Source organism: Pongo abelii, chromosome 11 (assembly GCF_028885655.2).
Source record: "Pongo abelii isolate AG06213 chromosome 11, NHGRI_mPonAbe1-v2.0_pri, whole genome shotgun sequence".
Taxonomy (NCBI): Eukaryota; Metazoa; Chordata; class Mammalia; order Primates; family Hominidae; genus Pongo; species Pongo abelii.
The window spans coordinates 57,268,333-57,289,427 of NC_071996.2; the positions used below are offsets into that span (position 1 = coordinate 57,268,333).

A 21,095-nucleotide genomic window follows, 5' to 3' on the forward strand; every position below is an offset into this window, starting at 1 on the left:
TGACCTCAAGTGATCCGCCTGCTTTGGCCTCCCAAAGTGCTGGGATTACAGGTGTGAGCCACTGCACCGGGCCTGAAAAATATCTTTTCTGATATCAGTCTTATGGAGTCTCTTTCAATAATAGTTATATTATATTGTAGTTGTATAGTTAAGATATTTTGAAAGCCAAAAATTATATCTTACTGCAATAGCATGAATTTATTTAGGTAGCTATTGCTTTTATTCTATAATTCAAAATGCAAAGAAACATGTTTTAATAAATACCATAAGGAGAAAGCAGAAAACGGTGTGATGAGACTGGGACATTTCCACTGTTAGGTTAAAGGAATAATAATCAGTTGAAAGTGAATTTGGGCCAGGTGCGGTGGCTCATGCCTGTAATCCCAGCACTTTGGGAGGCTGAGGCGGGTGGATCACTTGAGGTCAGGAGTTCGAGACCAGCCTGGTCAATATGGTGAAACCCTTTCTCTACTGAAAATACAAAAATTAGCTGGGCATGTGGTATGTGCCTGTAGTCTTAGCTACTTGGGAGGCTGAGGCAGGAGAATTGCTTGAACCTGGGAGGTGGAGGTTGCAGTGAGCCGAGATCGTACCACTGCCCTCCAGCCTGGGTGTCACAGTGAGACTCTGTCTCAGAAAAAAAAAAAAAAAGAAAGTGAATTTGGCAAATTCTGCAATGCTTCTAATTAAAGTAATAGAATAGAGAGTTAAAGGTAGTGCTTTGTTAACACAGCAGATAATTCAATTATATTTTTGAGAAAGTAGTTACTACAAAGTTAAGTCAAATTTGTTCAGAGCAGGCCAGGTTAACAGTGATAGTAGACTGGGCTCAGTTCCTCATGTTTGTTTTACTCACTTCATTATATATACTTCCTCATATTCCAGATAAATATAGACAACGTAGTCTGTATCAAATTGCCAGAAATTAACATGGTGAAAATTATTCTATGCATTGATCTGTTTCTGAAAAATTAAATGATCACTAAAGATTTAAAATATATCTGAACTAATCTTTTAATTGGAACCTTAATAATCATGACTGATAATAGTGATCAGTGATTGAACCTTTATTATTTACCAGCTAATATAGTAGGCCCATAAATAGGTTGTATCATTTATAGTCACAATAACCATATACATTATATATTTTATCTAGTACTACTACCCATATTTTATAGCAGTCAAGGTTCAGATAATTATAACATGCTCAACGTCTTACTAACAGTGAGTTATCCAAACAGGAGCAATCTCAAGTTTATATTCAAAGCCCATGTTCTTTTGCTTAATATTTCCCTGTCTCTCCTAAATATATTTTCAGCAATATGATTGTGAATTTCCTGTCATGTTTTCTACCTGACCGTGAGCCTTTAGCATCTGCACTTCTCTTCCTTTTTGAACATCTGACATTGTGTTCTGTTGGTCATTGTTAAAAATCTATTTTTTCTTTTGTTCTGGGAGCTTAGAAACCTTAAGTATTGTATTTGAAATATTTGTTCATAAAATTCTTATTGAAGCTTTATTTTCTCACAAATACAACTGGGCTTTTCTTCTTTATTTATTTTTAGTTTTTTAAAATTATTTGACCTAGCTTGAGCAGTAGTGGCAAACTGATGTCTGAGAACACATTGTAAGACCAAGTGCTTGTAAATAATAGAGGATAATATTGAGTTGAATGCATGCCAGAACCTTCTACTCCTCACTAAAAGTCTGTTTTGAGCAGAATATGTGGAGATTTAAAGAGATTCCATCTTTTTGAAAACTGCAGTTTCTGGAAGCAATTTATGTATTCTTAATGGCTTTGCAACCTGTATCTCAAAAGAGCCTATTGCCAGTAACCTTAGTATTATTGAACTGTAATGTATGCAGTGTCTTTGTGTTTTATAAACAAGATTTTTAAAAAAAATCATAAGCTTCTTCAGAAAGTTTATACTTTACATTTGAGTTCAGCTCAGTGCAACACAATAGAGAGCATGCAGAGAATGCCAAGTTAGTGTTACAGTTAATATATCTTGGAAGATGGGTGAAATTTTGGAAGTACCTTAGAGAAGAAACAGCTATAGTCCTAATTCAACAATCCTCAGGGCAATATGTAGGGTGGACTAGGAAGTTACTTGGTGATACACAACATACTTTGCATGCTAAGCTGTTAGCTGATTCAGTTATTAAAACAACTGCCAATTTGAAGTAAATAATAGAATAGATTTATGGAAAAAACTAACACGTTATTTGGTTAAATTTTCAGGATTTTTTCTTCTGTGTATGTGCCTGTGTAAATGAAAGTTGTAGTCATATAGCCTGTATTTAAGGATTCTTCTGAGAGAAAATTATCAATATTTATCATCCATGTAGTTTACATATGTCACTTAATTTCATTTAATTCTCACAATCTTCTTGTGAAATCAGCAGGGTGGGCCTTAATTTACAGATAATGAAACTAAAGCTTAAAGAGATGTATTAGTTTTTGTAAGGTCACATATTAATTACTGGTGGAGCTGGGATTCAGTGTTTGATGTTAGGCACATCTGACATTAAAACCGATGCTTTACCCTCTCTGCAACTGGCCTCTAGGGCTGATATGACTTGCTTACTGTGGACACCAGAATATCAGCTAGCATTGTCCTATAGAATCCCTTCACTTCAGATCCTTATAGTGATACCAAAAGGCTTTGTTTATTCAGGAAAGTAGTTAAGAAATCTGGATCCCACACAAGAAATGAACAGTGTACAATTTACTTAATAACAAATAACTCAAATATATATATACATATACATATACCACCTATATATATTTGTACAAATAATATTAATTTTTAATTCTATGTTTTGGTGTAATATGCTTTCACTAAGGAAGTCATTAGATAGTAAAGTTATTTGTTAAGAGCTTAGGTTTGGGAATCAGTATGAGTTCTGGACTTAGCTCTGCTGTTTATTCTCTGTTACTTGAAATTTCAGGCTCTATCATTCTCCTGGAAATATGAAAATAATAAAATCTTATTTACAGTTTTGCTGTGATGAGATAGTGAGATAAAATATATAAAACCTATATAGCACACTATTTGGCACATTGTTACTCAATATGTAATTAATATCACCACCATTATTTTTATGTTTATAATTAGCAATTTCAACCAACAGTCACATTAGCAAATATTTCTTTTTCCCGTCCAGTAGGAAGATGATTCATTATTTTAATTCTTAAGAGTTCACTCATCAATTGGTTTCCCATACTTTTTCCACATGTAATAGCAGCTACAATAAATATCACTAATATTTATTAAGACATTGCTAAACACATTGCATACAATATCTCATAAAATTATTCCAATTATCCTAGAATATAAGTACTATTATTATTATAATTTTCAAGATTAGAAAAACAGAGGTTCAGAGAGGCAAAGCACCATTCCAAAGGTAAACAGCATAGGTGGTAGAGCTGGGATGTGGCCCCAGGGTCGTCTGACACCACAGTACTTACTCCAGGGAGTTGTGCAGAGTGCCTCTGGTGTTCATCCCTGAAGAAAGGTTCATTTCTTTCATCACTTGCTTTGATTTTTATTGTGGCAAATCTGGTCCCCTTGACCACAGAATCACAGACTTGATGCTTTTGTAACCAAAAGTTGACGCTTTAATTTGAATATTCACTACTTATATTACTAGTAATAAACTCCTTTGTTTCTTCTTTTGCCTACACAGTACTACTTGACAGAGAGATGAGATTAACAGCATGAATCCTCAAGCCTGATTTCTTATGTTCAATTTCCAGCTGCATCACCTCTATGTGATCCTACTATCTTGTATCCCTGTGACTCAGTTTCCACCTCTAGAAAATAGGAAGGGGGATAACAGTCTCTTCCTTGAAGAGTTGTGAGGATTAAAGACAACTTGTAAATAGTGCTTAGAGAGATACTTGACATATAATCCTATAGAGATATTATTACTACATGGCTTAACTGAAAGGGATTTGCTCTTCTGTTTTTTTTGTTGCTGTTTTTTGTTTTTTTGCTTTTGTTTGATGTATGTGTGATAAAACACAGCCACAGCTACCATTGCAGGAGAACGCTCTTTTGCTCTCACTCCTCTCTCTTTTTTCTCTCTCTGGGTCTGATTCTCTCTATCCTTCTATCTATCTTTCCTCCTTCCCTTTCTTCTCTCCCCCAAACTCCCCAAAACACATCTATATTGGGTAAGGTTTAGATAAAGCCTCCATGTTCAGAAGTTATTGATTGTGTGATATTTTCTGTGTCACAGCATTCAGACATTTCCCTTGGCCTGTGGTTATATTGTTTTTAACCATATTGTGCCCCCTTTGTGAGTGACACATCCACCATCTCCGGCTAGGAGAAACAATGGAAAATAACTGAGTTAGAGATATCCTGAAAGTTTAATTAAGGACATGTCAAATAACAACTCACTTTGTCATTTTCACTTTAAAACCTTCCACAGATCTGTTCTTTGAATGAATGTTTAATTCAGTTAAAAGGATGGACTTAGTTCAGTTTAAAGGCAGAATCAGGAAAGGAAAATGTCAAAAATAAAGAGGTTAGACTATGTTGCTTCTACCATTTTAAATGGACATACTGATACTGGAATAAATTACACTAAACAATAGTATATACCCTTTTAAATCTGTGAATATTGCGATGCAATGCACAGAATAAATCTTTTTTTTTTTTTTTTTTTTTACAAAATGTTTTTTATCTAAGGATTCAAAAGTCCCAGCTATTTCCAGTAGCAGCATCTGTTGCTTTGCCAGTTTCCACAGAGATGAGCTCGTGTTGATTTTCACCACATTTGTTCAAGTCTGGAATCTGGTTAAAACATGCAAACAGTTGTGTTGCTGGCTAAGAGGTGCAATCTCATAGTACCCTTTGAATAATAGTAGTCACTTGCATTTATTTTAATTCAAATGGCATTTGCAATTATGAATCTAAGCATGGATTATTTTAAAATAACTTTAATTAGAATAAGAAATATAAAGCATTCTAATTCTAGAAGGAAGAATGATATGGTACATGCATGTTCTTAGAAACCATAATGATATCTACTTTAAATCTTCTCAGTTGAAATTTGCATTTTATTTTTTCATCACCATTTTGGGATAACTTTTGCAAAAAGAAGTACTTTCTCAATTATATCTTATCTTAGTTCATTGTCTAAGATGCAGATTGGCAAACATAGACATTTTTCTGTTATCCAATTTATAAATCTTCCATATCTTTATCCATATATTGATTGCAAATTCATAATATCCTGAGATGAAACCAGATTTTAAAACTATGCTTGTGAATTGGAAATGTCTGCTATTTGGGTACCTACATCTAATGAAAGTAGGACAGGAACAGCAGAAAAACAAACAAAGGTTAAGGTGCTGGACTTAGCTCTGTTCTTGGCAAATGTTCTTGGCATGATTAACATAGTATTAACATTGATTTTAGCCATTCTGCTTGCTGCAAGCCTTTTAATACACCCCATATGTCCATACTTAGTCTCTTCTGCTATTAGGGGTAGTTAGGTGGAAAATGTTGAGAAACCCTAAAAGTTGGAAATATCAGTAATGTAACTTTTTTCTATATTTTTAAATATTTTGAATGTTTGTCTGACAATTTTAAAAACAAATTACTGGCTGGGCATAATGACTTATACCTATAATTCCAGCACTTTGAGAGGCTGAGGTGGGAGGATTACTTGAGGCTAGGAATTGGAGAGCAGCCTTTTGTGAGACCCCATCTCTACAAAAAATTGAAAATTAGCCAGACTTGGTGGCTCGTGCCTGTAATACCAGCTACTTGGAGTAACAGGCAAGAAGATTGCTTGAGCCCAGGGGTTTGAGGCTGCAGTCAGCTATGATCCCACCACTGCACTCCAGCCTGGGTGGCAGAACAAGAGCCCATCTGAAAAAAAAATAATTGTTATCTCATAGCCAGTGACTTTTAAACTTATTAACGGGCATTGCCTAAACACCAAGCAAGGTTCTATGTCTTTTACTTTCAAACTTTCAGTAGGTTTCTAAGAGAAGATATGTTGTTATCTCTAGTTGATAAAGGAGAAAACAGAGCGAGAGAGCTTTAGGTAATTTTCACAAGCTATTTAATAGTGGCATTGACAGCCAGATTCATAAACTTTTTAATTATATTTCAGATGTAGCCTCACTTATGTGAGTTTGCTGTGAAAATAAGTAAAGTTAATTTTATCTAGTAAAATAGATTCTCCACCTTCCTTTTCAGTCGAAATCATGCATTGGCATTTCAGTAACAATGATTATAAGTATTTTAATGCCAACAAACATTTGAATACACGTTTCCACTGTAGATGTCATAGCATTTTAAGTACCTTAATAATTGATGGCCAGTTTTCCCAATGTTAAAATTTTATAAGATTGATTTTCCCAATTGTAATGGTAAAAGCGGGGGCAAAATTTTGATTTTTTGTTTAATGTTATTTTCCCAATGTAAAAATTAAAAAAAGGCCACCAAAATGAAATGGGCTAAGATGGTGATATCATCAAATTTTACTTCCAAATTTACTTTGTGATTGTTAGAAATAATTGAACAGACTTCATAACCTGAATTTACTTTAACTCAATGTAAATATTTATTTATATTAATCAAAGGACAAACTTACAAACTTTCCTTACTTTTTAAGACACTGAATTATATTGAGTAAGTGACCTTACTTAGGATAATTCTGCCTGACATCAATTTTCAATGATTGAAGTTTTTAAAATTAAAAACGTGGCTGGGTTCAAGATGAGTCTGAGTAACATGACAAAACCCTGTCTCTACAAAAAAATACAGCCCACTTGGGAGGCTGAGGTGGGAGGATCACCTGATCCCAGGGAGGTTGAGGTTGCAATGAACCGAGATGGTGCCACTGCACCGCAGCCTGGGTGGCACAGTGAGATCTCATCTCGAAAAACATAAAAATAAAAAAGATTGTAAGGCGGTATTATCACTTAGTAAAAATATATTTATAGTCTTTTTTCTTAAATTTAAATTAATGTCTTGGATGGGAAAGACACTTAGAATGACAGTGGCTGCTTTTAGGGAGAAAATATAAGGCACTTCCACATTATTTGTTTTATTATTTCTTATCTTAACAGTGACATCAGATATTTATTCTTTATTCTAGATACTTTTCTTTATCTTTAAATTTCTCAAAATAAAACCAAGTAAATATATCGGGAAATACATTTTTTATTTTTCCTGATTAAGTGACAATCTACGATTTTTCTTATGAAATACTTAGAGGCTAGAAAGTTATTAGAAAATACAGAATGCTGCTACATGTGTGTTTACACTTAATATTTTAAAACTAATTTTATTATCTTATATATAAATGTTTCTGGGGCTATTCCTCACGTAAAATTGATTATAAACACGGATATTTGATCATAGTCAGATTTGCACCATTACAGAGTTTAAGTGATAACTGAGTTCCTAACTAAAATATTAGAGACATTACGGCAAAGTAAAATAACAACAACAATTAAAAAAAAAAAAAACCCACAGATAGAAATAGGATGATACATTTTTTTCTCTACAGCGTATTAGATCTGTGCTCAAGAAAGGTCAAGAGACTTAACCTCTGAGCACTAAATTCCTTATCTTTAAAATAGACACAAGAGTATCTTCTTAACAGGACCATTTTGAGGATTAGAATGGAAAAAAAAAAAGAGGGAAGAAGAGAGAGAGCACCTAACACAGTGCTAGCCACATGATAGATACTAATTTTCCACATGAGTTTATTTTAAAACTGTCTTGAAAAAACATAGTATATAGTGATAACAACTAATTCTTTGGTAATATATAACAGAATATTCATAAGGCAAGATTTTGGAAGGATTCAAATATGACTTCTTATTTATGCATTATATCCTAATTATTTATATGTATTGTATGTCTGATTGCTAGTCAGTTAGAAAAAAGACAGAATATCCCTTCCTTCCAACTATGCCAGGCTTAAAAACAATAGAAATTACTTATAATGGATGGGGGAGAATTGAAATGAATGAAGAAAAACTATCATCACTTATTTAAATTACACTTAATTATTGAGGGGATGTTTTTTAAAATTCATCATTATCTTACATTTTAATAGCCTTTAATAGAAGTCTATTAGACTTCTATTAAAGTAGACAAATTGGTGAATTTTACTACTTACAGAAAATTGTGTCTTTTGACTAATATGAGACAGAAACTTGATATATGTTTTTAATTTATTCCTGTACTTCCAGTCTTCACAAAATGAAAATTCACAAGTTGACTGATTTGATTGTTACACAATTGAAATAAATGATTTATGAAGAGAACAAAATTGAGTAAATTAGAATACCATGAGGCAAATGATATCCAAGGAACATAATTGATAAATTGAAAAAATTTACATCTGATAGCCAGCATCCAGTTCCAGATATTCCTAGAGCAGGAATGGAACTTGATACATCACATGGCCCAGATCACTGATTTTAGCATGTGGATTTCTGAGACTTGAGCAAAAGTTTATTCTGGCATTATAGATGCAAAAGAATAGAACCAGCACAATGACTTTTCTTTTTCTAGCATATAAATATTACCACCTTTTATTCGCTTAACAAATACTTGGGAGAGTTACCTTTTGTCCTCCTACCCCCCATAGCAAGCCTTTGCTATGTAAAGAGAAAAAGGTAAGCGTCCATTAATTGAGTCACTTATTGTAGATATTATATGACAAATTTTACATTTCTGTATATGTTATTTCATGGTCACAGCAATGTTGTGAGACAGGTATTGTTGACAGTGCTTTACTCTGCAGAAGAATAAAGTGATAGTTAAATGTATTTTCTAAGTTTACACAATATTAAAGTTTAGATTCAAAATCAGATTTGTTTTATTTATGACACTGTTTCTTAAATGATGAAAAATTGTTACATAATTTTTTCCACTTATCTCCTTATAGGGACACGTATGTTCTGTAATTATTCTATGCTACTTTTGCTTTTGGTTTGTGGTTAATATTTAGGTAATGATGCGTTATCCTTCAAACATGAATAGTATCATCACCCTGTGTTTTTTGTTGAAAGAAAGTATATGTATCAAAGCTATTAACTTAGAGTACAACTTTTAATTTATTCTATTATTCAGGCTTCAGATAAACAGCCCAAAACCTAGATAAGAAAGTGAAATGAATTATTTAGGCCAAACCGGCTTTACATGTGCTTCCACTATGCATAATTTATCAAGAATTTTCTCTTTTCTTGTAGGGATGACTTGTCAAGCTCGAACATCATATACTGAAGATGAAGTTCTTTGGGGTCATCGTTTTTTTCCTGTAATTTCCTTAGAAGAAGGATTCTTTAAAGTTGATTACTCCCAGTTCCATGCAACATTTGAAGTCCCCACCCCACCTTACAGTGTGAAAGAGCAGGAGGAAATGCTTCTCATGTCGTCCCCTTTAATAGCACCAGCCATAACTAACAGCAAAGAAAGACATAATTCTGTGGAATGCTTAGATGGACTAGATGATATTACTACAAAACTACCATCTAAGCTGCAGAAAATTACTGGAAGAGAAGACTTTCCCAAAAAACTCTTGAGGATGAGTTCTACAACTTCAGAAAAAGCCTACAGCTTGGGAGACTTGCCCATGAAACTTCAACGAATAAGTTCAGTTCCGGGCAACTCAGAAGAAAAACTGGTATCTAAAACCACCAAGATGTTATCTGATCCCATGAGCCAGTCTGTGGCTGATTTGCCACCAAAGCTTCAAAAGATGGCTGGAGGAGCAGCTAGGATGGAAGGGAATCTTCCAGCCAAATTAAGAAAAATGAACTCTGATCGCTTCACATAACAAAGCACTCCCTTAGGCATTATTTAATGTTTGATTTAGTAATAGTCCAATATTTGGCGATGAGGTAATTCTCCCTAAGGAATCTGAAAGTATATTTTCCTCCCGGTTCTACAAGCATATTTGAGAACCCTTCCTTTCCCAAGTATTGCTAATGTGAAGAAAGCAACAGTTATGGAGGGAGGACATCATAAGGAAGTTATTAACGGGCATGTATTATCACATCAAGCATGCAATAATGTGCAAATTTTGCATTTAGTTTTATGGCATGATTTATATATGGCATATTTATATTGTATATTCTGGAAAAATATATATATATATATTTAAAGGGGAGATACTCTCCCCGACATTTCTAACATATGTATTAAGCCAAACATGAGTGAATAGCTTTCAGGGCGATAAAACTAAATATATGTCTGTGTGTGTGTGTGTATGTATACACACATATACATATATATATACACATACATACACATACATACATACATATATATCTGATAAAATTGTGATGTTTTGTTCAAAGTTGTAGTTCTTGTGCATGTTTACTTTATTAGAGTAGGAAGGCTACTGGCATTAATTATTAATACCAAATATTTTAGCCTTAAATTTTTGTCATTTTAAAATCTGATTTAATGTTTTCTGCTGTTTAAGGTCCTGGGAGGCTTTCAATTGTATTTTATATGAGAGAATCACACAAGTTTGTGCTATCTATGGCCCTGCAAAAATGTAACCATTACATGTTTAAATTGTAAATTTTAGAGCATACCAGTACTCAGTATAGCATTGAATATTTCTTATGATTTTTAAAATTGCTAGTACTGGGGAGAAATAATTGTTGATTAATTTGAGAATTATTCCTTTCCTAGACTAATTAAAATCTGGAAATGTTTTGTATATGATCTAATACAAAGACGAGCTCTGAACAAACACTGAATCATGTTAATAGACAGTAGCCGAGTTATATTGAATATATCAGAATCTGTGTGAAGTTACACAATTAATTGTCCCTGTTTCAAACTGAGTAAATTGGAAACATTTTCATTCTTTTTCTGGAAATTTTGTCCATTTTAAAAACCAATCATTTTAAGAAGACATGACAATGCAATGAAACAGATGATAAATATTTATGCTTAAAATATGTATGTCTAATTGAGTCTCTTTTTTATTCTGTTTTCTTGTTTATGGCATTTGTTGTAACAGGATAGACTTTTTCCTCACCTAGGGAACCTATCCCATGCCTGTCACTTATAGTTCAGGAGGAAGTTTTTGCACAGACCAGAGAGAAATTAAAATTAGATAAATTGAAGATATCTTACACACAGTTTTTTGGTGAACACTGATTTTATTGGTGTCTTGGATCCCTGGTCTACCCAAATAATTTTAACAGTACTGTTTTTTTCTAATCCTGAAGTCTGATATTTATGACTCATCAGCAGGAACCAAAACTAGTGATCAGTAGAACAGCTTCAAAATAAAAATTTGGAATGCAGACTTTTATGAAAATTTAAAAGTGCTCCTTAACACAATATCATGGGTTTTCCTATAAAACTTCTTTAAGTATTGTAATTTAAGTCTGCCCCAAATTTAAAAAAAATCTCATTAATATGTCAGTCATTAATTGCTAGTTTGGGCTCTCATTATTTCCTGTTTTTTAACAATTTTGTGATAATTTTATTATTGGCAAATTAATACATCAACACTTAAATCATTGACTATAATAATACCTTCTGGCTACCTCTGTATCAACCAAATTCTGTAGGTGCAAACATATACCAGGGAATTCTTACTGGCAAAATGATCAATCTGGAGTGTGCATCCACTGCGAATGGAGAAAATTGCCCTATACCCATTGATAACCAAGCTTTCTTAGTTTGTAGATGTAGGAAACAAAATAGTGACAGAGAGAGAAAGGGGTCCACAGGGCATGGTATATTTATCAGCAGTGGAAAAAAAGTGCATAGATCATTTAGTCCAAGAACTTAAAACTAAATAGAGCCATAATTTACTTTGGAGAGTCATTTTAATTTGTCTTTGGTACCAAGGAGAAGATGGAACCAAAAACAAACTCTCCAAGTATATTCACACATTCAACGAAATTTTTGCATGCCTTCTATGTCGTAGGCATTTTTAGTTCCTGGGGATTTGGACATGGCTAAGTCAGAGAAGGCCGTTGCTCACCATGAACACTGTATACCGGAAGGAGAGTGGGGAGAAGACAAAAAAAAAATAAGACCACTTCAGACAATCAAAGTATCAGTTAAGAGAATGAAAACAGGCCTGACTCAGTGGCTCACGCCTGTAATCCCAGTACTTTGAGAAGCCGAGGTTGGGGGATCACCTGAGGTCAGGAGATCGAGACCAGCCTGGACAACATGGTGAAAACCTGTCTCTACTAAAAATACAAAAATTAACTGGGTGTGGTGGCAGGCACCTGTAATCCCAGCTACTGGGGAAGCTGAGGCAGGAGAATCGCTTGAACCTGGGAGGCGGAGGTTGCAGTGAGCCGAAATTCTGCCACTGCACTCCAGCCTGGGTGACAGTGCGAGACTCCATCTCAACATCAAAAAAAAAAAAAAAAGAATAAAAACAGGGTAACATAATGCAAAGTAACTGTGTGGAATAAAAATTGATTATTCTAGAAAATGTGACTGGCTTAGGACGGGGATAATATGTGAACAGAAATCTATCTCATGAGAAAGTGCTACTGTTGTCAAAATTACCTTATCTGAGTGAATGGTATTTTTTTTATCTTTTCCACACATGCGTGGGAAAGGTATGATTTCTGCATGTAATTGCAGTTTAACCCTTATTTCTAGGTTGATCATAGGTCCCAGTTTACCCAGGAAAATTCCAGTTTATACCTGTTGTACCTGTGTAATTATTAGTAGCACTCCCTTTCACTCTTACAATGTCTTGGTTTGGATGATATATGGTGAAGTTTTTGTTGAAACTAAATTATGAAGTCTGATATATTTGGATAAAAATAAAGAATTGCTTTTCTTCTCCTTTTGCTGATTTTTTGACACATCATTCTAAGCAAAATCATCTCAGCTTCGTATATTTCAGCCTGAAGTACTTCTTACCAAAGTTATTTCATGTAACATTTGTTCAATATGTTCATGACATGTCTTTCAGTAATGAAAAGTTATGCATTTTATTGAATGAATAAAAACCTAACCTCTGCTATTTCCATTTCTGGAAGTTGTAAGAGCTCACATTAAAGAGAGTAAAAGTCAATTTAAGCCAAGATCATTTTCAGCCCACCAATGTCATGGCTATTGGAAAGGAAAACCTGATGTGATCATTGAACTGAATAACTCTACATAACAAGTGGAAACTAGAACTTTTTTATAGCATTTTCATGATATAGGTCCTGTTATAGTAAGATATTTCATTCTATTTATCAAAATGGTGTAAATAGAAGAAACACAATTATTTTGATAATGCTTATCTTCAGTTTAAACATTTATTCTTTTCAGAAATATGTAAATACACTTTTGTAAATATATACAAAATGAAAAATAAGGATATTTTACCATTAATTATTTCTGAAAGATTCTTATGCTGTTTTAAATTTATCTATATATGGCTTAAAATATGAAAAGAGCCTTTTTGTCGGCACAAAATGGCTCATAATACAGTATTTCTACTGGAGGAAGACTGGGGTCATGGGAAAGCTGGCTTACATTCTATTAGTTCTTACATTCTTCAGAATTTATGTTTGAATTACATTGTACATATTTAAATTAGCATCAACCTAATTCCATTTTCTGGCATGAAATCTATAATTATTTAAGTGTAAAAGGTCATTTAGCTTCAAAAATATAAACTCATGTATTCAATACTGCAAGTTCAATTTTATAAAAAACGGTATTAAACTTTTGAAACATGATTGGGTTTAATTTTTAGTGTTCTCATCCTTTTTGCACTCTTCACCACTTAATTATTCACACTTCTTGACTCAGTTTGTTTATCATAAGACTCTTAATTCCTGAAAGGCAATCATTAAATCCATCACAAGTCATTCCTTGATATTTCCTTTTATTTTGGCTGCTTATTGGTAAGATGCTTCAGCAATACCAGACGTCAGCTTAATGATGCAGATACTCAGGACCTGCGTTTCTTGGAGGAAGCTTCATGGTTATCCTACCCCTTGCTGAACCAGTGTTTTAAAAGCTACAGTAAGTAAAGCAGACAAACGCATAGTTTTTCTAATTTTGTTTAAATATCTAATCATCTTTTAATAAAGCATTCAGTTGCTTCACCTGTGTTTCACAGAAAAATGTGTTCTTAATCTTGGATCAGATGAGTTTTGTGATGTGTAATGTGCCCAACTCCCAGGCACCTCAGAGAATTAATTTAGAAAAGCTAAGTCGCTGCAGCTTCTGACCTAGTAGAGTTCCATACAGATGGTCTTTTATCATTTAGTAGAATTGTTAGGGTTGTTCCTCAAAATATATTTTGTTGTTGTTGTTGTTGTTTTTTACAATTTTCTTCTGGACTTTCTTGTTGCTTAAAGTTCTATTATATGTCTGAATGCTGTGTTTTCAGAGAGGAGGATGTTTGCATATTCTCTTTAACTTAGATATTCTCCAGTTGCACTGTGATTTCTTTGGGATTTTTTAATCTACTTGTAAAGATTTTTTAATCTACTTGTAAAGATTTTTTGAAATTATAGCTGTTTCAGAATATCTGGGCTTTTTCTGACCAATAGATGCTATAGAGAACAAATACAGTAGGACCTACTATATCCTCCTTGTTTACTAAGAATCAAATCCATGCTTCTATTTATCCTCTCGCAGCTCTGAATGTGTCAGTCATGTACATGGTGACTTGCACACATTATTTATATATTAGAAACAACTCTGCATGGTAAAGATCATCCTTATTTTACACTTGAAGAAACTTATTCTCAGAGAGGCTGTTTAGCGGGCTTTTTAATTAAATCCACAAACATGGGGTATAGTCTCTGCTCCCTGGGAGTATAAAGAATAAAGAGAATCCCTTTTAAAAACAACTGCATATTCCAGAAAATTTGGATGCATGAACATAAATATTCAATGACTGTGTGCAATGGCTTCTAACCTAACAGAATGCCTTGTGCAATGGAGTTTGCATTTTTCCTAGCTGTCATTTGGAGAAGTGGTGGATGGAAAATGATAGTGGTATAAGGAGTAGCTGTGGTCACAATTGTGTGTTGGTTAGAGGAGGAAAAAAAAAGTAGGTAGTAAGCAAGGACAAATAAAAATGAAGAAAATGTGGAGGAAAGTAGACACTTGAAGTGTTGCACAAAGAAATACCTAAGTGGCAAAGAGGTAAAAATGAAAAAGACAAGCTAAAAAATCAAGAGTCCACTGGATACTTGAAAAAATACTGCAAATAAGCAGAAAGTTTCTTCAAACCCAGTACCTCAGACCCAGAGGTTTTTTTAAAAAATGATACAGTAACATTTTGCTATATTTATCTCATGTACTTATTAAATAAATAAAGTGTCATAGAAATCTAAAACAGGCTGGGCATAGTGGCCCACCTGTAGTCTCAGCACTTTGGGAGGCCGAGGCAGGAGGATCGCTTGAGCCCAGGGGTTCAAGACCAGCCTGGGCAACAGTGGGACTTCATCTCTACTAAAAATAAGTTTAAAAAAATTAGCTGGGCATAGTGGCATGTGCCTATAATCTTAGCTACTAGGGAGACTGAGGTGGGAGGATCCCTTGAGCCCAGCAGTTTGGGGTTGTAATGAGTTATGATCTACGACACTGCACTCCAGCCTGGGTGACAGAGTAAGACCTTGTCTCAAAAGAAAAGAAAGAATAAAAAGAAAAAGAAAGAAACCTAAAACAGCCACTTTGTCTCTTCCAAATCCTACACTATTCCATTTCTCTTCCTCATCGGAAGCCATCACTACCTAGAAATGAGTGTGTATATTTCCTGTGCTGGTGTGTATATGTATACTGCATATACATAAATTTATATGTAATACATACTATAACAATCTGATATTTTACTTGAATATATTTCTATACAAATGTATATAAATATGTGATATTTATATATAAAATATATTTGTTATATAAATATGTTTCTATAAAATATGTTATATATAACATGCTATATAAATATATATTTAATATAAATATAAATATTCATAGATACACACCTACTGATAAATTTGTTTCTATTTTTTCTTTCTTCTCTTGGATTTTGTGTTTTCCTTCTTTGCCTTTTTTAAAAAAAATTTCCATGTCTATTATTGTAGTAACCTTCAAAATTTAAGCTTGCGTACAGCAACTAATGAAACCAAAGCTAATTAACATCTCCACCTTCCTTTCAAACAAAAGAAGGATCTTACAGCATATTAAATTCAGCCACATCTTCTCCTGTTTTCTCTGCTATTTTTGCATAGTATTACACGTGTTTTTAATGTTCTAACAAAAAACTGTTATTTTTAAGTCAATGCATCTTTATAATTGCCTATATATTTACTGATTTCTTCATTCACCATAGCTTCTTGCATCCTACTCATTCATTCTTCTTTCTTTTTTTTCTTAATTAAGTATGTATTTTAACAGTTATTTAGGCAAACATCTGTGATCATCTTAAATGTCTTTTTTCTTTTTTTACATTTTTTTTCTGGACGTTCTTGTTGATTAAAAGTATATTATATGTCTAATTGATGTGTTTTCAGGAAAGAAAATATTTTCATATTCTTCAGTTTCACTATGATTTCATTTTTCAGGAGCCAGGTAACAAAAATTTCTTCACATGGGATATCCTGGATAAGATATCCATAATTGCATGATGCTTAGGTTTGAGGTTTCAGCTTCTCCCAGAATACCTTCTGCTCTCTCCATAACCCCGTGCACAGACAAGCTTCCTTGTCACTGGGCCTTAGGTGGAAAGTTTGGTTCCTGTTAAGGTTTTACAGAGCCCTAGACTTATTCAGGGTCTTCAGTTCCAGTTTCCTGTTTAACAGGTATTGAAGTTGCATCTTTCCCATTATAGGTGTTAAAATCTCAATCCCCAAATTGGAACCTATCTCCATGTCTAATTCTCCTGAATTTACACACACACACACACACACTCACATACATGGAAGAAACTCCTGAATTTTAAAGACATTGTTTCATATGTCTTACATATATATACATATATATACACACACACACGCTTTCATACATATATACATGTGCATATATCTGTGTGTGTGTGTGTATATATATATATAGTAGAGAGTCACACATACACATAAAGAGTCATGAAGTTTTTACAAGGCTTGTTACAATAAAAACAGCCCCCACTCTCTACCTACCCTCTCCTCACTCTCTCCCCAGAGACAAAGACTTTCAACCCTTTTAAATGACTCTATTGTTATTTACATGCAAATTTCTAATCATTCTTTTATTGCTTCTCTTGGTTTTCCATTTTGGGATATTATTTGTTTGCCTTCCACTGTGGTAAACTATTTAGTTCTATTTTAACCCTTGCTACCCACTATATGTCTTCAACATCCACTCTGGTATAGTTACTTTCTCAACAGTTATATTTTAAGGGTTTAATTATCAATGTCCTCATTAAGTTCTATCACAATTGAGCCCCATGTATTTTGATTATTTTTCTCACCCTTTGCAGCTTCTTCCTCCTACAATTGATAACTGACTTCTTTGTTCATTTATGTATATATCACTAATACAGTCATAGAATCTTTCCCAATTATGTAAATGATTTCCTGTTAATTTGTCAGACTCATTAGATACCCTAACAAGTTTCACCTTCTCGAAGAATCCTCCACCAAGACGTTCTGAGCTGCTCTACGAAGGAAAGATCTTTTGATGCTGTATAGGTGTTGTCTTGGGATCGTCCTTTGTAATCATCCTGGAGAGTCCATTCACCTTGTTCTTGGTGTAGAAACCCTGTTTCATGGAACATGTTTTCTTCTTTCTGTGTTTACTTTGTTTTGTTCCGATAAAATTTGTTTTGATAAAACATATTTTCCAGGGGTTTCTGAGAAAGAAATAGTGATAAACTTTTAGAGGTCTTGCACATATTTAAATAAATCTTTCCCTTGTAATTAATTGTTTGGTCTCTTATAGAAATTATTTTTTCTTCTGAATTTCAGTGACATTGTTCTCTTTTTTCTAGTTTCCAGTGTTGCTATTGAGATGTCTAATACCATTCTGAATTTTAATCATCTTTTGTATGAAAGTAATTTTTATCTGTAAGGCTCTTAAGATATTCTATTCTTCCCCAGTGTTCTAAAATTTTCAAATGATCTGCCTACGTAGGGGCCCACTTAATCCCTTTTGCTGGGCCTTTGCAATCTGTATCCTCATGGTCCTCTCCATTTTCCTCTATTCTTTCTTTCTGGAATTGTTATTGTTTGGCTGTTGGAGCTCTTGGACTGATTCTCTAACCCCTTCATATTTTCTCTTTTATCTTTTTGCATTTTTTTCTGTACTTTATTGGGGACTTCCTTGACTTTATCCTTTATGATTTTTATTTCTGTCCATTTATTTTACTTTAGGTCATTTATCTTCCAGATTTTCATTTCTGCTATACTAGTTTTAATTTTCAAGTACTTTTTCGTGTTCTATAAATGTTTCCTTTTTTACGAGTCCTTTTGTTGTTTCATGAATGCATGATTTTAGCTCTCTCAAATTATTAAAGATAATGTGTTTTAAATGTTTTTTTCTCTCTGCATTTTACCTATTTCTAATGTCTTTTTATATGTATGATTTGGGGTATATATTTCATATTAGATTATTTTCTCATATATCTGATGATTGTTAGGTCTTTTCTCATACTTAAAAATGGAGCAATTGCAATGATCAATGAAGTTCTGTTCAAATGTATGGGGTAAATTAAATTGATCTTCACTGGTGTGTGATGTGGTTGAGCTATTTACTTGAGCTTAGTATATCCTTCAGCTTGTTATTTAAGGTCAGTAACTGTACCCAGGTAAGACTCTTTCAATCTCCTCTTGCAGTCTATGAAGGGTCAGTACCTGGCCACCATTGTTCACAGGGAAGAGTGCGTTCAAGAATGACTATCTCTATCCTATTTTCAGAACAGTATCCTCATTCTCAAGACTGTTTAGGCTTCTGATTCTAGATACAGTTTTCTGCCAGGATATGAGAGAAGCAATGAACAAGTTGAGTTGATTAGAAGGGGATCTGCTCCTTAAATGGGCTTTCAGTGAGTTTCTTGCTATCATCTCCTTTTCTGACCTCTTCGCTCTACTGTGCTTTAATATCCCTCAACTACTGTCTTAGTAATTTCAGAAAGCAATAAATAAATAAATGCTTATATTTAAGTTATTTTGAGTCTTAATTAACAAACTTAATGTATTTAATTAGACTATAGTATCACCGTTGCTATAAATTACAACAAATTTAGCAGCTTAAATAACACAAATGTCCTATCTTACAGTTCTGAAGCTAGAAGTCTGACATTGCTCTCACTGAGCCAAAGACAATGTCTTACCAGGGCTGAGTTTCTTCTGGAGGCTCTAGAAGAGAATTCATTTCCATGTCTTTTCCAATTTCTAGAGCCCATCCATATTCTTTGGCTTGTTGTTCTTTCCCCATCACCAAAGCCAGCAAAATAACCTCCCTCTTTGCCTTTATTCTATAGTGACATCTAGCTCTGACTCTCTTCTACATTATTCTTACAACCGTGGGAAACATTGCAATTACACTGGGGTAGGTAATCCAAGATAATCTCACCATCTCATAATCTCAAATTCCTTGGCCTAATCACGTCTTCCAGTCTCCTTTTGCAAAGTAAAGTCATATATTCACAGGTTCCAGATATCAAGATAGAGACTTCTTTGGGCGTCATTATTCTGCCTACCTCACTAACCTTTCTTTCTTCTTCCCTTTTATAAAAAGAGAATATAAGAATACTTTTTTAAAGTATGTTCTTTCACTAATCAAAGTATATTTATGAAAATTTTAAAATAAGAGAAGACACATTGCTATTAATGACATTTTTCCTTGTGAAGAAATATATTTACCTGTACATTGTTTAATTATTCTCTTGGAAATCTATTTCTGTCACAGTCTGTGAACAAATGTCTGGCCAGGTTTTATTTTATACTTCTTCGTGGAAGATAAAACAAAACAAAACAAAATGGATTAAAATTAAGATCTATAACTTCAATATTCTGAATCTAAGAATGTATCTCAAGTCCACTTTCTTTTGGTTCACTACCCTACCCTATAGTCTTAAAACAATATCAAGATTAGATTTAAGTTTCAGTAGATGAACTTGAGAGCTGGTGTCAGTATTTATTGGGAGAAAAATATTACTGTGCCACACAGACACACAAAATGTATAAAAACTTGTGGCCTAGCAATTAATTTTAGAAATGAATTCCAATGTTTTTTAACCAGGTGATCAATGAAATGTATATAGCGACTTTGGATGGGCCCATGAGAGTGAACACTTTGATCAGTTTTTAAGTTTCAGTGGCTGACTCAACGAGAAGAATGAGTTAGAAAATGTCATTTAGATGCACGTTTAATTTTGTAAATGAAAGCTGCTAGCATATCCTCTATTAGTATCCCATTGTCATACAGAGGGCTGTGAAGTCTGATGAGATTTATGACCTTCTTTCATAGTAAAAATTCCTAAATAATTGTTGTTTTTTGTTACCAACTTTTATCTCCCACCCACCTCACAGCTTAAGTGATTTCTTAGTTTCATAAAGCAAGCTATATTGAGGGGAAAAATGGGCAAAGAATAAAACAATTATATTATAGTCTCATATTTTTGTAATATTATACAGGTTTCACTTCACTGGCTCTTGCTTTCCCTATGTATAACATTTATAGTGTGAAATTATATTCCATTACTTTTCATACTGAGATTCATAGTTCACATTATCTACAACTTTCTTAAAATATCTAGATTTGGACATGTGAATAAAATCTCTCATCTAACTATAGTTTTTTAGTTAAATATAAGAATCTTGTATAGAATGCCAGACATTACAGAGTTGATGTTCAACTGTAAAGAAGATATTAAGTGGAAGATATTTGGAAAAGTGAGATCTACACTATGCTAGAAATATGCAGTGATTAAAAAGTAAAGATTAATCAGAAAACTTGGCTTGCTAATTGATAAAATTCTTATTGATGGCTAAGTCATAGGAAAAGATTGCTTTGGAAATTATGCATCATAGTTAGCCTTAAAGAGGGTAGTTTCCCCTCCAGATGAGAACTAAAATGTTGGAATAGAAGAAAAGCTGTGAATGAGCACTATTCAAACCA

At 33.5% G+C, this 21,095-nt stretch overlaps 1 protein-coding gene across 2 annotated transcripts in view; it reads left to right on the top strand.

Moving 5' to 3' along the window:
• The window catches only part of KCNJ3 (potassium inwardly rectifying channel subfamily J member 3), a 168,519-nt gene extending 156,107 nt beyond the window's left edge, over positions 1-12,412 (top strand). For both annotated transcript variants that reach the window (XM_024243928.3, XM_054549380.2), the window contains one exon: positions 9,239-12,412. In XM_024243928.3, the coding sequence (XP_024099696.1) occupies positions 9,239-9,825 (587 nt within the window). In that variant the 3' untranslated portion in view covers positions 9,826-12,412. The remainder of the gene's footprint in view (positions 1-9,238) is intronic.
• Positions 12,413-21,095: the final 8,683 nt, after the last annotated feature.